Raw genomic sequence first — 14,723 nt, 5'->3', positions numbered from 1 at the left:
GATGTCTGATATTACAACTCAGGGGTTTTTCTTGAAAAATTGGACAAGAGGGAGCACACACAGGCGAGGGGGCGAATTCTGGAAGAATCTATTGCTGAATGAATGCTGTATGCTTGATATCTAGCTAAAATCTGAATTTGACAAGGGGGCACTGGGCTGAGACAAGAGGGCACAGCGCCCCCTCTTTCCTGATTTAGATGAACCCCTGCAACTAGTGGAAAATCTCTCTTTGATTTCCATTCTTTTTCTTCTTGTGTATTCGGCTGGTAATGTTGCGATGTCCACAGGAAAATGTGAAGGGAGCTGCCTACCTTGTCTTGCCTTATTGTCCTTTCACAGATGGTGCGAACCCTCCGAGCCAGAAGTAACAAACTCCTCTCCATTTTTTTTTACCTTCTCCTTCTTCTTTCCAATGTTATAATGTCAGATGTTGGACCCAAAACCACTCTTAGGCTGTTGCATTGAGTAGCTAGCAGAGCTATAAGCTATGGGGTTAGGTTTCTAGACCTTTGCTCAAAATTCTTGTCTATAGTTAGCTGACTGTTTATTCAGTTGCGAGACAACTGGGAAGATTAGTTTCAAAGGGTCCATTTTTGTCTCATCAAAGGTTGGACACAGTCTCCATAGGAAATGATGTACCAGGGCAATTTGGATGGCCAAATCTGCAAAATCTTGCACTAATGCTCTTTGGGCTACTTGGATCCGCGACAAGTGAATTCCAATAAAAGTAGGGATGACTGCATTTTTGTCTGTCTTGTTGATGTAGTCTTTGTTACTGGCAAGCATATGACATGATAATATGACATAATGATATAAAGAGATATGTAATTCATACTTCCTTTCATTGTTTACATATGATTTTACCACTCCCTATATAGACTAAAGAATCAAAATCCATACTAATGAGTGACAATTAGATGTCAATGGTAAGTATCAAGATTGCACGGTTGTCAGCAATGACACACTTCTGACCAATTAATAATGAAATTTGATGCTATATGTTGTAACCCAACTGAGACAAGCTCTGTTTGAAATGATAAACTCTTTACTCTTTTTTTAGCACCACCACCAAACCTGCTAATTAGTTTCAGCACTTCGAAATTTGTTTCTTAGTAGGTAATAAGAAAACCCTACACCTAACATTGTACTGTTGCTTCAATTTTCCCAAGGATTCAGTCCCTGATATTCTAAACATGGTTTATCTGAGTTACACAGAAATCAAACATTCTTGGAATGTTGACCTGATTGCTGTAAAATGCGAAGAGTGAAAGTTTCTCGTTTGTTTATGCTGGTAACAAGGACGATTCTGATAGTGATATCTCCATATGATTCCAAGATCTCAATGACATAAACCATTGCCTGCTTGACATAAACTCTTGTGACCCCAAACTGTTTGCCCGACCATGAACCGTTGTCGTTGACTGTGTATACTTCTGTCTGAGGCTCTGTAAACTTGGATAGCTAAATCCACAAAGAGCCAAGGCCTTGCTACAAATTGTGTTTGCAATCCCCCCATAAACTAATACTGTAAACACTAAGGGTGGCAGGGGGAGGGCTTTTGGGGTGTTATGGTCAATTCACACCCAGTTGAGACCTAGCATGGGGCAAGGTTGTGTGTTTAGATAGTTCATGCCCCTCTGTTGATGCCTAATCTCATTAATATTTGGGGGGGGTAGTTTGTTAAGCAAATTCGAATTAATTACAGTGTTAGTATGAAGGGAAGGGTTTAATATTAGCACTGGTGTACTGTCCTCTATTTTGCTTTGTACTTAATAGCTAATGAACAGTTGCAAAATAAAACTGCAAGTACTGGAATTTACGGTATATTCAAAGCATTTTATGATCACCTCTTGTGAACGCTATTAATGGACTTTCATGATTTTATTTCCTTCTGGGAATTCCTTCTGGTATGCCATGAAATATACATGAAATTGATTTCTTGTCACAGAACCGAAATAGCACAGTCATACCTCAGAATTCCCAAAGACACTAGCCTCTACCAGGCTCCGCGGATTGCTGGGAAAATAGTAGAAATAGTATGCCAAGGGTACTCCGCTATACAGGGAAGCTCAATAGGCGAACCATACTATTGAGCTTCCCTGTATAGCGGAGCACCCTTGGCATACTATTCACTCTATTTAGCCGATTTCTACTAGTATTTTCCCAGCGATCCGCGGAGCCTGGTAGAGGCTACAAAGGCACCTGCCAGGTCTTAGAACAGTTGTTAGATTGTAAGGGGAGAGACAAAAATTTATGGAATCTGATAGCTTAAAAGCATGACCAAAAGTCGATTGACAGCATCACAGATTATAAAACAAATCAGATCAGAAGGAGAGAAATATATGTCACAAAAGGAGAGAAAAAACAAATATGTTTTGTAAAGGAAATACTTCTAAAATATTAACCTACATGATAAGACTATGAAAACCAAAGCTTTAGGAACAAGAAGGACAATTGATAAGAGGTGCCCTGCCATCTATATGACAGCCATGTGAGCCCGATATCTAAAATACTTGACCCCCCAAATACTCCCATCTGGCCTGCACCTGTCAGCACAGGGAGGCTCTCAAGGGGGTTTCAGGGATAATTCTTCTGGTGGTTCAACTGGTCTTAAATCTGGTTTGTTAATAATTCATTATGAGCTTTGTGAGTTATAAAAGTTTGATAGATATGACAATGAGGTTGACCAAGTTGGAATTGTACTATAGATACGTCAATTAAGTTCTAAATGCTGCTGTTACCAACACGAGTCCAAATATCTCAGGCCTCTGTGAAATATTCAGAGTCCCTGCAGTTCATTAATTATGTAAAGAAGGCTTTGATTAACATTACAACAGGATATTCTTTTTACACAACCAGGAATCTCACCTGTTAACGTTTCGGTCTCTGTCAGACACCTTCTTCAGAGCTTCTGACTGGAGTACTGCTTCTCGCCGCTATAAGTAGCCGATGTAGGTGGCACTTTTGCGGCGAGAAGTAGTACTCCAGTCAGAAGCTCTGAAGAAGGTGTCTGACAGACACCGAAACGTCAGCAGGTGAGATTCCTGGTTGTGTAAAAAGAAACTCCAAATATCGTATGTTCTACCAACCTGATGAAATTATTTTCGGAAACATGACAGCAGTCCCTCATCTCTTCCTGTTGTGAACTAGAGGGCCCAAAATTATGTCCTTCTTCCTGACGACAAGAGCTACATGTACAGGTGTATCTACCAACCAAAAATTGTGACCATAGCTTGTCTAGAACATGAGATATCAAAACTGGAAAGCTCCGCTGCAGTACCATAGAAAGCTGCTAGGGGGCCCGAAACCAAATCATTTCTCCAAGACCTACCCACATACCATGTATAAAGACAGTCAATCCTGGCTTCTTTAGTTATCGTGTACACAGACAGAAACACGACATTGGCGAAGCATAACCTTTTTGGACCTGGGCCAAGCCAACCTGCCATCCTGCCAGTCTCAGATTACACTATTTTCCCCTCACATCCAGCTATTCTACAAAATTCAAATAACTACCGATTGACACAATGAGGAACAAACATCACATCGAAAGCAATACTTGCATTTCCACAGGGGTATGTATTTGCATATGGAAATCATGTGCAAGCATGTCTACATGTAACCTTGTGAGAGATGGAACAATACACCAGATAGTGAGTAATTTAGTAGTAAATGAGTAATCTTGTATGAGAGCCTTGAACCATGCAATCTATGTCTTATTTCAAGTTGAAGGTCAGATTCCATTTCGGCATAGTATCCCTCCAGACTTAAGGTCGGGGTTATGAATGTGACGAATGTGAGACCAGGAAGGCCAAGTTTGGAAATCGCAGGACCCCTCAGAATCAAAACATTTGCTTTTGATAGTGACAGTCTATTGTTAGCTCATATTCTCTTGTGAGTGGTTCTCTCAAATTGCAAGAAATCTTTAAGGGTTGAACTCTTCAATATATCATGTATCACCTTAGCTTTTAAACTACAGGTGATTAACAATTTCCAAAAGGGGAAAGAAAGTTGTCACTGTGTTGTAAGTTTGTGGTTGGAACAAACATCAAACCTCTGCACGTAAAAGAACCCAACACACTTATTGAGAAAAGTATGGGAGACTCGGTGTGCTTGGCTAAATATGCAAGCCATAGCGAAACCGCATTGCAGTACGACAAGCTACTTTGAAAAGCATTGTGCTTCACCTTTGAGGATGACTGCTTTTTTTATACCTTTTAGGGCAATTATAGTAATGCAGTGGAAATGCATATTCACAGTGTCATCATTTTGCAGTGGAGAGGCAAAAAAATTCCACAAAAATAAAACCGACATGCACTGTAGTGGATCACATAACGGGACACTGCATTTTCCCCTATCTCCGGTCCATTGAACATTCATCAAGAAAACATACTTAGAGGCAAGCAGCTGAATTTATGGTCGAATCTTTTAATGAATCATGGAGGTCATGGTCTGCATAGAAGATTGAACGCCATTTTACCAGAATGAAGGGCACCAGTAAGGCATGTTCCAGCTGTCTCTTGCATGACAAACAGTTTGCTGTCTGGCATATGGAGAAAACAAATTTGTTCCTGCTTTAGCCTTAATCTTTTTTTTGTCATCATCGGTACCATTTTAGAAGATTCTAAAACAACATTCTCCTTAAGGGCTATATCAGTTGGATGGGTTTTTGGATGGCAAGGATATTGTTTCTTTCAATTTCTTATTTCAACTTGCAATGGAACTTCATCGCAGTTTACCATCCTCTCCAAGGACTGCAGACTGTGTTTCCTTCTAGCCCGAGTACCAACCTCCGTAGTGACCGCTGGCTCAAAAGAATTCTCTTGCTAACCACGGAGTCTGACCCTGCGCGTATCCGTAATGGCTGTTAGTCAGATATTCGTTTCGATTTTGAACGAGCTTGCTGATTGGCCCCATTCGTCTAAGCTCCTCCCCATGCCACACTGTTCTTCGTAACGGGTAGGTTCTAAGAACTGTTGCTATGGCGATTCTTTCAAAACTGGACCCGAACAGGGCAATAGAGACACCTTGGAACGAAAAATGGCACCGAACGCAGCTCGAATTCCCCTTATTACGTGATAATGAGACAGCTGTTACGGAAACGCACAGGGTCAGACTCCGTGGTTAGCAAGCGAATTCTTTTGAGCCAGCGGTCACTACGGAGGTTGGTACTCAGGCTAGTTTCCTTCTGGGTTTCTAGGCTATCTCAAGCTTCCTTGGGGGCAAGTTTGCCTTAAGTTCGGACCTAGGAGCTGACCTGCGTAGCAACAACATGGATTCTAAACTGAACTTAAGTCAAATAGTGAGTTTTAACTTGTTTTAAATACACATTCATCTTAAAACATTTCGTGCCTCAAGCCTTTTCCTCGTCTGTGGTGGTTATCTAGTGGCAAACATTTGAATTCCCCCCCCCCCCTCTGTTTGTCATAGATCAAAATGCTGTCACCTGTTTATCTGGTATGTACATATTCAAAGTAGCGTCAACTGACGGAGGTCAGCAGAAAATTGGACACAGACATGTTGACAGATGCACAACTAGAGGTTGGTTGGCAAAAACAAAATTCATAAACCACGGACGAATAAGGCAAGAAAAATGTTTACAAATGATGACAAAAGGCCCTCTTAAACGTGTACCATTTCCAGTAGTTTCTTTCTTTCCTTTGACACACAGTTTATACTAGATCATTTTCTCTCTTCAAGTTTTTCTTAGGGGGGCATGCCGTTGATCAACAGTTTGCCTAGAGCAGCTGCTATTTATTCAAAGTAAAGCAAACCCCTATGCTTGCTTTAGATGTTTACTACAGCTTCTCTCGTGTTGGATAAACAGAACGAAGATATGCTACCTTTAAAGCATGATGAAAATGTCTTGAACTTTTTAGTTAAGGTGAAGAGGAATTAAGGAGCTTAAGGTACCCTGCATTTCTTTTCAAACCCTGTTCATCTTTCATTCTTTGGTCTACATAGTCTACATATGACTGCATAATGATAGTTATATATTGATTCTCCAATGACAACTTCCAGTAATGCTACAATCTACTTCTACTTCAGTCTACAAATCAAATTACAAATTTTGGACACAGAGAATTAGAACATTTGAATTATGAATATGATTGGAACTTTGAATTGCAGTTTGCACTCGAAACATGACACTACAAAAAGCTCTGGTGGTTCAAACTACGGGGGGGGGGGCTTTTAATTAGGAGTTTATCCTCAACCAGTAGTGCTAATCCTTTTAGCATTTGGTCTCAACACCTGAGATGACATACACACCTCATCAATCATCAACATGACAGGTCTACGTATTGACGAGAAATAAACTGTTAGTTATGGATGGATGACTTCCCATCCATTTTGCACACACCCTCAACTGATTAACTTTGAATGGATGCAGTCAATCACCTTATCAGTTCACAGTTTGTGCTGACCTACATGTAACTTCAGCATTTTAGTAGCTTGTATTTACACAAGCTCTGGGCCGGAGGTTACTGACCCCCACCCAAGATGGGGATGGCGGTTACAGGAGGGCTGGCCACTAGGAGCGCGATTTGTCAGGCTAAGCATTTTGGTATATATCAGGGCTGTCTTCAGCTTTAAATAGATAAATACATTTTGTTCTGTCCTGTGTACTCATTGTTTGGGAGCCCATGTTGTTAATTTTTGTTGCTAAAACTGTCATTTTCAGCTTATGAAAAATATAGCAGAAGTATTATATTATTAGTTCAGCTTTTTGTTTGACCATGTAGTTTGTAGGGTGGATGTTGAAACAAACAAAGTTTAACCTTGTTTCTGTTTCAAGGATGTTGAAATAAAAATGGCCACAGGCTGTAGCGCTAGTTGCAGCACTTGAATTTCCTCCGATCGTCTTCTCCGCTATCTACTTTTTCCCAATCCCCTCAATTTCTTAAAAAATCGATTCCTCAAAATAGCTAAAATTGAACTTACCACTGTCCCTCCACTCAAACTCCTATTCACCGGGGCGCTCCAATTTGTAACTAAACAATTGAACAGAACGCTGGCGTGCCGCGCTGGACCCATTCAAATCAGGGCAATTGACAAGTTTATGTCAATTACAGTTTTGACACCCGCGGCCGATGAGTACAAAAGGCAGTGATTTCAAGCTCTCTCCTTCTGTTTTTAACCTCCTTTGAGCCCCAAACAAACTCAGTCCCTACTTCCAGATCATCATAATTTGTTGCCAAATACAAAAGGGAAACATAAATGGTTACATGCCCCTCCCCCAAGTTAGTTCTCATTGGCCAAGATACTGAAAGAGTTTCTTAAGGATCGATGAAATACGATATGGAGGATAAGGTGTGTCAATTGTTCTTTTGAAGTCTCTTGTTGTTGTTGCTTGGAACAAATGTTTACTCCAACATGTATGATGGTCAGGTATTGACCTTCCTTGTACATTGAAAGGTTCACCGAACCTTTAAAACGATTTCTTCAATATCCTTTTATCCCCACAATCCCACACAGTAACCTCTTCATAGACTATTCTGTTTCTTCTGTCAAGTAAGGAAGACTCAAATGACCCAAATTGTGTCTTTTAACAGTCTGAAAGAGGGTATTAGGGGAAAAGCTCCATAAACACTCTGTATTATATAGTAAAGCCCCTTTCTTTATCATTTGCCTCAGTAGTACAATGAAGCCAGTGAAGTTTGTATAATTAGCACAATGTATGCTCATCTTTCTCTTTTGTTTCTTGCGAAAACGGTTGGGAATTTGATTTCAGTTGAATGATAAATGTCGTCCATGTCTTTAATAGACAGGAAGTGACCAAGTTAATACTGTCTGTCCATGATGCATTGTAAGTGGTCAGGTTATTACTTTAGACAATGCAATGTAATGTTTGTGTAGAGTGTTGGGCTATTTCAAGCTCTAAATCAAGCTGATTCAGCAATTGTTTGTGGGCTGATCTTTGAACCAGCATAATCTCTTAATGCACACCCAATCTATATACTATCCACATGGGAGTATGGCATTCCACAGGCAAAGATAGAATCTTCTCCCATATTCAAAAGCTTTTGATGTTTTCGGTGTACTGTATAGATATTGAAACTTTTGCTGTGATCTAACAGGACTGATATCTAGTCTCTGTACAATTTCTAAAGCAAATCATCATTTTTGCAAATGCTTTTCAAAAAGCAAGATGCCCAGTGGGAAAAAAAAACCAACACACACACTTGATGGACATGCATCCTGAAATAAGCCAGGAACCCATACGGTATATCTGCTTGGAGAATACTCTATTACCAGGATATGATATAGATCAGTCCACATCTGTACTAGATGATAAACTTGTCCACCCATCATGGACTCTCGATAAGCCTCCCCTGACCTGCCTCACTGCTCCATTAACTGATAACACAGAGCCTTTCACTAAACCATCTCCTGACCTTCACGTACTGTCCTCTAAACTCTGTAAGATCATGACCACCCACTCTCAGGACTACCATGTAATCTACTGTTGTACTCAATCTTGTTTATCATGGTATCAGGAGTACCTTGTATCTTGCAGTAGTGGATTTTGCTGTACAGTACAGACAAACATTGCCCAAGAAGACCACCCAGGGTACCAATAAAATCTGGTCTGTGTGTGGACAGGTGGTCAATATAGATATGATTCTTGATGCTTGTGTCAATGCTTGGGTCTATGTGGACAGGTGGTCAATATAGACAGGACTCTTAATGGTTAATGGGATAAATTATCTAAAGAACCACCAAAAAGTGGTCATATTGACCAGATGCTCCTTATGTAAAGGTGGTCACTTTTGACAGGTTTGACCACATACACTGTTTGCCTCTTTCAGCTGCATACTTGCAAAGTCAAGGACACTCAGGCTTGTAAAAAAAAGAAAGCAAGGTATACACTTACACACTAGCCAAACTTCGCAAACATACCAAAGCATATTAAGATTGTAGGACAGGCATTCCAAAGGTTTGGGGTTGCTTGGCTGCACCTGGGCAATCATGTTGTACTGATGTCGCTTTAGGTACCAAGTGACAAATCAGGGGTGCCTGCAGTACCCTCCTGGTGCTGCTGACATTTCAACTGTCAAAATAACAGCTTGCCTTGTATACTAGCAGCCTCTTGTGACTTTGCCCTTGCAATTTTCCCACAGACCCACAATTTATCGCATTACCATGAAATAATGCAGCAGTCATGCAGTCTCCAACACAAGCGCTACAAGCAAGTGATCGCAAGGGAAACATGCCATGCGGAAATCGGTAATCCCACAAGCAGATGTAACATCTAAATTGGTTTCCCTGTCCTCAACAGACCAGTCTACAGCAAACGTGAGCTGATTGATAATTATCAAAAACATGATTTATTCTAGTTTTACTCTGCTGTTGGCAGTTAATAAGTAAGTTATGACTATTGTTCTATGGGCAATAAAATGTGATTGAAGAGTTTTCAGGTGCGTTTGCCTCTGTTTTTTTGTAAGAGATGTAAATGTGTATACATTTTATAGATGCTTGACCTTTCATGTCATTAAGGTTTTAAAAGCTGCTGTTTGGAGAGTATCAAGATACTGCCCATATCACTAGCCACTTATGACCTGTAATAGTTTCATCAAGGCTGACCTTTGGCTTTTATGTTCTTATTTATCCTATATTGGTGTCATGACTTCTGATAAGAATAGTAAAATCATCTGAAACATAGTAAAAGTCATTAATACATGCCTGAAAATGTAGTTTTGCCAATCATAAAAAGTAGCTTTGTGATACTTTTTGGGGCACATGCAAGTTTTATGAAGAATGTATGCCCCTGTATTCTATAGATTCATGAATAATTCAAAGTATATATTCTTTGAAAAGTGACTCAACTCAGCAAAGCAAAAACTGAGCCAAGTTTGGCTATCTCTTTGGGACTCTTTGGTTCAAACTTCACATTAGCTCCTTCCAGTAAATTCAAAATAAGGCATTGAATTTCAGCTTGAAAATTTCCTATTCGTGTACATGGACAAGTCATATAATATACCTTTATCATAAGGTGTTGCCAAATTCCTGGCATTCTCCAGGATGGTGTGGCCTAAATGACTACGCTTCTAACGTGTGAAGAAGTCTAGAGTAGATAATTATCAAGTTAATGCAGGTTACAGTAATCAGTGAACTATAGAAAATAAAGGGCAGAATTCATTCTTGATTTGCAGTGACTCACTGTCAATGGATGAAAAATCTATTGAAAAAAACTGGTTTGTACTGGTCTGAAACTAATCTCCAAGCAGATATTGGGGTGGAGGATCGTCACGTCTAACTGCCGTTCCAGAAAACAGGTTTGGGCTGGCTAAAACTGGTCCGGGTGGAATACTGGTATGGAATGACGCCAAGTTCAATGTCACCTAGCATACTGGAAAAGCATGAAAGGGGAACCGAAAGCAACAATTTATGGTTATAAGGTTGGGCTTACAAACTGCCTGTGGCAAAACTACCATTTATAATTTTAATTTAAGGATTTTGCCAACTCTGTCCAATTAGGTCATGGGACCACTAGGTAGGTAGGTAGGTCCAATTAGCATACCTTTACATGGTGTGCCATATGCACAGAGTCTTTTAGAATCCTGTTGCAAAAAATCCAGACATCTGCTAGGTTTCTTCAACCGGTGAAGACAGCACACCAACATGTGCTGTGCCAGATGCTGTTTATTGTCAATGGATGTTTTTAGCTAGCCTGGGTGCCATCATGCCGAAATGTGACCCTGGCATTTTACAGTCTCAAGAGAATGATGAAAAGTGACAATCATTCACAAAAGCCTTCTTTTGAGTTCATCTTGGTACATGTATATAATACAGACTATGCAAGTTGACACTGACAGGCACTTGCACTTGCCTATTCTGTCTAAAAAGTGATATTAATCTCATATAATCATGGTCAAGTATGCGTAACATGTAAGGAACTTCCTTGAAGGTTGTTTAGTACATGGCAGGCAAGATTGATGTCTGCTTGTTGTTAGGCTGATGAGTACAGTTCCCCATTTTTTGTACAGTTGGCTGAGGAAAGCTGTTTTCCTTGCTTTGCTAAGGCCACACCAAATTATCTTCTTGGTTCTAATGCATTTTTTTAGTAAGAAAGTGGTCAAGATAAAAACAGGGGTGGGAGGCAAACTTTAAGAGTCTGGCTACATTCTGACCAGGATATTGTGCATATGTACCAAGGTACGGACTTTCCCCTGAGACTCTGTTTTCATGTTGATTTTTCAGTTCAGCTTCTTTTTTTTTTAACCCAAGAACCAACTAACTAAGCTTATGATATCTGTCAACAGCACTGTGATCTTTTGTATATAGCAACAACAATAACAAGAACATCAACAAAAGAGATCCCAGAAAATTCTCTTTATTACATTCCCTGCCTACCTTTAAGACATGGCAATAATTCTACTTGGAAATGTTTGGTGGTATAAACAGGTATCAGGCTTGCTTTTTGAGTGGGAGATACATGTTTACTGCTTGAGATTTGTTATTCTGTGTTCTTCAGTTTTGTAAACATCACTGTTGTTTTGACAGGCACAGATTATTGACCTCAAGAAAATACTCAATTCACAGAGGACTGCAAAATGTAACATTTTTTTTAAACCAATTTGGCACAAATCAAATGTAAAACCGTATTCCTGATGGACTATTCCATTAAAACTGTGGGGAGGATGGAAATCCATAAAATATTCTTTTTTTCCACATTAAGAGAGAGACATTAATGTTGTTGAGAAGGTTATAGCTTAAGGGGATATCAACAATCATTAACAGAATTACTGAGACCCCCCCCCTTTTCAAAACAGAAAATACACATCTTACACCCCCCATATTTTCAGAACAGAAAGTACACAAGGTACCCAACAAGAAGAGTGACTTATTTTCTGTAATAGCAGAGATCGGTTTCTCTGTTGTTTTTTCTAACCATGATCCAGTTTATCATCACCTAGCCTAGCAACCAGCAAAACATTATTAAAGAATTTTCCACCTCTAAAGCTCAGTTCTAACATTGCAGTCTGGGTGTTGGGAAGAACATATTACATGTATAATGAGCCACTTGCGCAAACAAGGAAAAGAATGGGTGAACCAGAGGTCACTGCGCGTCAAAAGGCTAAGAAACCCCGCAAACAAACAAAATACCAGCAAATGTTTCGCTCAACTTGTTGCCCTTAAGAAATAAGACCCTCTGCCAACGGGTTACCTCACTGTCCTCAGTCTTATATAGTCTTAAGAGATTTCACGCCCTAAATGATTTGTCCAATCCTCTCAAGACGTCAAGTAACACAAGACGACGAAAATAACCTTGAGAAAAAATACATTTCGAGTTCGACTAAGCTTTGAACGTGCGAATTTTCTTAGGAGTTGCACCGATACGATTGGAAATGTGTTTTGCATAGGGTCACTTGCTCTGAATGGATCTAGAATGGTAATTTTTGCTCGGTTGGAGGAAGTATTTATGAGTACGAGGAATATTCATTACCCCATAAGGCCATGGGATCATTGATCATTGGTGACGGTCCATGTGGCTACCGTATCTTCATCTGTCGTCCCACGGTCTTATTTTCCCGTCAAACTGAGCAAAACCGGCCTCTCTGTTCACAGAAAACAGTGGGGTACAGGGCTCTCATTCAGCGGAAGTAATTCTGAGGAAAACAACGGAGGTACACAGGAAAACGTGACAGGATTTAACCGTTAAGGTTGGTGGGACAATGCCAACGTTTAAGGTTCTGTGCGTGCGGTAACGCTATATAACCGATATGTGTAACGTTAGCCCGCAGCGCAACGGCCTTTCCATCTGGTACAAACGCCGAGATGCCTACCTCCTTCACCGCCTCTCGGCCTCGGCAGCCGCCTCGGAAGATCCTGACGAGCAGCATAGTCAGTGTCGGTAGTTCAGCCGTGAAATCTTGTCGGGAAATAAGCGGCCGACGGGTCAGTCCTTCGCCTTGGCAGAAACTGAACACCAATGGGCCCTGCCGTTCCCTTCCGCGGCCTCCCTCCCGCCGGACAGTACCGCCCCTTTTGGCGGGAAAGCCTCTGATCTAAGGCAGCTGATTGGCTGACGTAGCTATCGAAAGAAGGTGTAATATTACAAAAATAATAATAAACAAACAAAAAACGGTAATTCACTTGTTCAGCTGTGCTATCATACCCACAAACTCAATCTATCGATCTATTATTTTCTTTCCATTGTTAGGGTTAGGGTTATGATAAGATATGTGCATTCTTTGCTCTGAAGACTTTTGAAAAAACAAGTAGATTCTTCGGCCAAGTGTTAACGCTAACGTTACTTAAAATGAGTTAATCCTTGCTTCAAAAAGAAGGATTCCTATATATTTGTCTGCAAATATATCGCCAACGTGCATATACTTAGTTGTGTTTTTTACCACATAAGAATGAGAGGAAAATATGTATATAACGTTATATAATATATATGGTCTAGTAGTAATCATAACTTATGTATACACGTCTACATGTATGGGTGAGGCAAATTTGTCCATTCTATCTATTGCGCGCCCTCCCTACACCATGTTACTACGCGTCTACGGCATGAATTATTCCATAAGGGACAAATTCCATACCAGACGGCGTCAGTGCCGAGCAAAATCGATGTCAAATGTAACGTTGGGTAACATAAATTCGTGGGGTACTTAAATTCGGGATTTTTCGAAAACGGGGTATTTAGGGATATGTGCTAGATGCAACATCAGTAATACCACTAGAAATGCAAACTTGACAGACTAACGTATTCAGAACACTGGCTGAAAAGCTTCGATAACCATGTATTAGAAGGCGACGAGGACAAAAACTCTCCGTCCCTTATTGGAACAGTCTGAGGGCTTCGTGGGAGAGTCACACCACATCGTTGTCGGCTGGTTTATAAGACAAATGTCACATCCGCTTCCTGCTAAACACAATCATTTACAAGACAACTTATTTTCTTAAAATTGCTGACCTGCAATTGGACTCTAAGTGTGATCAATCATCAAAACCCCTCTTTGTTGCTACAACCTACGGCACGTATTTTCCCGCCGCCATATCATTACCCAGAATCCTGTTGTCAAGCAGACGACAAAGGTTTGTGAGGAACACTTTTTGTCTAAATGTTACGTGTGATTGTGGACTGAGGACGATATTTTCCTCAAAGTTTGCTCCTAACACAACAAGGAATACATGGACATAGTAGTTTTATCAATGCTACAGCATCCGGCTAACTTTCCATGAATAATGTACACGTTGCCATGACGGTGGATGTCGACTTTGACGTTCTATAGCTACCGACTCAACACACGGGTTGTTCCCGTAGGCCTGATGTGTGCGGTACGGCCGTTTTTTCGTGTATTTTTTTTACTTGGACACGTCTATATCCATAGCACTCTCCTCAAGCCAAGGATGGAACGAATAGCTGCTGTATAAAATGTGATTAGCGGTAAGATATTCAAGACGAATCTTCTCTCCCGAATTAATGTGCCCCCCTGTCCGACAGCACCGTAATTGTGCGTGCGGCGGACGGTAGTTTCAAGTTGAAATATTATGGTGTCAGCACGACTAGAGACAAAATCTACCATATATATGATTAGTGCAAAGATAGTACATGATACTGACGGAATAATAGAAAAAAAGGATGGTTTATTGTTCTGCTAGATTGATTTCAGTCAACCATTATCGGAAAAATCCCGAATTTAGGTTACCCAACGTTAACGTGTAACGTGTTTTAAGACGGGGCCTACGTGCCGCAATGCACGTGAATTGGT

General features: G+C 40.5%; 1 protein-coding gene across 2 annotated transcripts in view; it reads right to left on the bottom strand.

Annotated features, from left to right (window-relative positions):
- Window positions 1-12,968, bottom strand: part of LOC136424983 (glycine amidinotransferase, mitochondrial-like) — a 32,442-nt gene extending 19,474 nt beyond the window's left edge. The window contains exon 1 of one of the 2 annotated variants that reach the window (XM_066413656.1): window positions 12,789-12,968. In XM_066413656.1, coding sequence (XP_066269753.1) covers window positions 12,789-12,845 — 57 coding nt within the window. In that variant the 5' untranslated portion in view covers window positions 12,846-12,968. Of the gene's footprint in view, window positions 1-311; window positions 443-12,788 lie in introns of those variants that run through there. The other variant, XM_066413655.1, reaches the window with a different exon arrangement.
- Between the last annotated feature and the right edge of the window lie 1,755 nt (window positions 12,969-14,723).

This window comes from Branchiostoma lanceolatum, chromosome 19, assembly GCF_035083965.1.
Source record: "Branchiostoma lanceolatum isolate klBraLanc5 chromosome 19, klBraLanc5.hap2, whole genome shotgun sequence".
Taxonomy (NCBI): Eukaryota; Metazoa; Chordata; class Leptocardii; order Amphioxiformes; family Branchiostomatidae; genus Branchiostoma; species Branchiostoma lanceolatum.
This window is presented reverse-complemented; position numbering and strand designations above follow the sequence as displayed.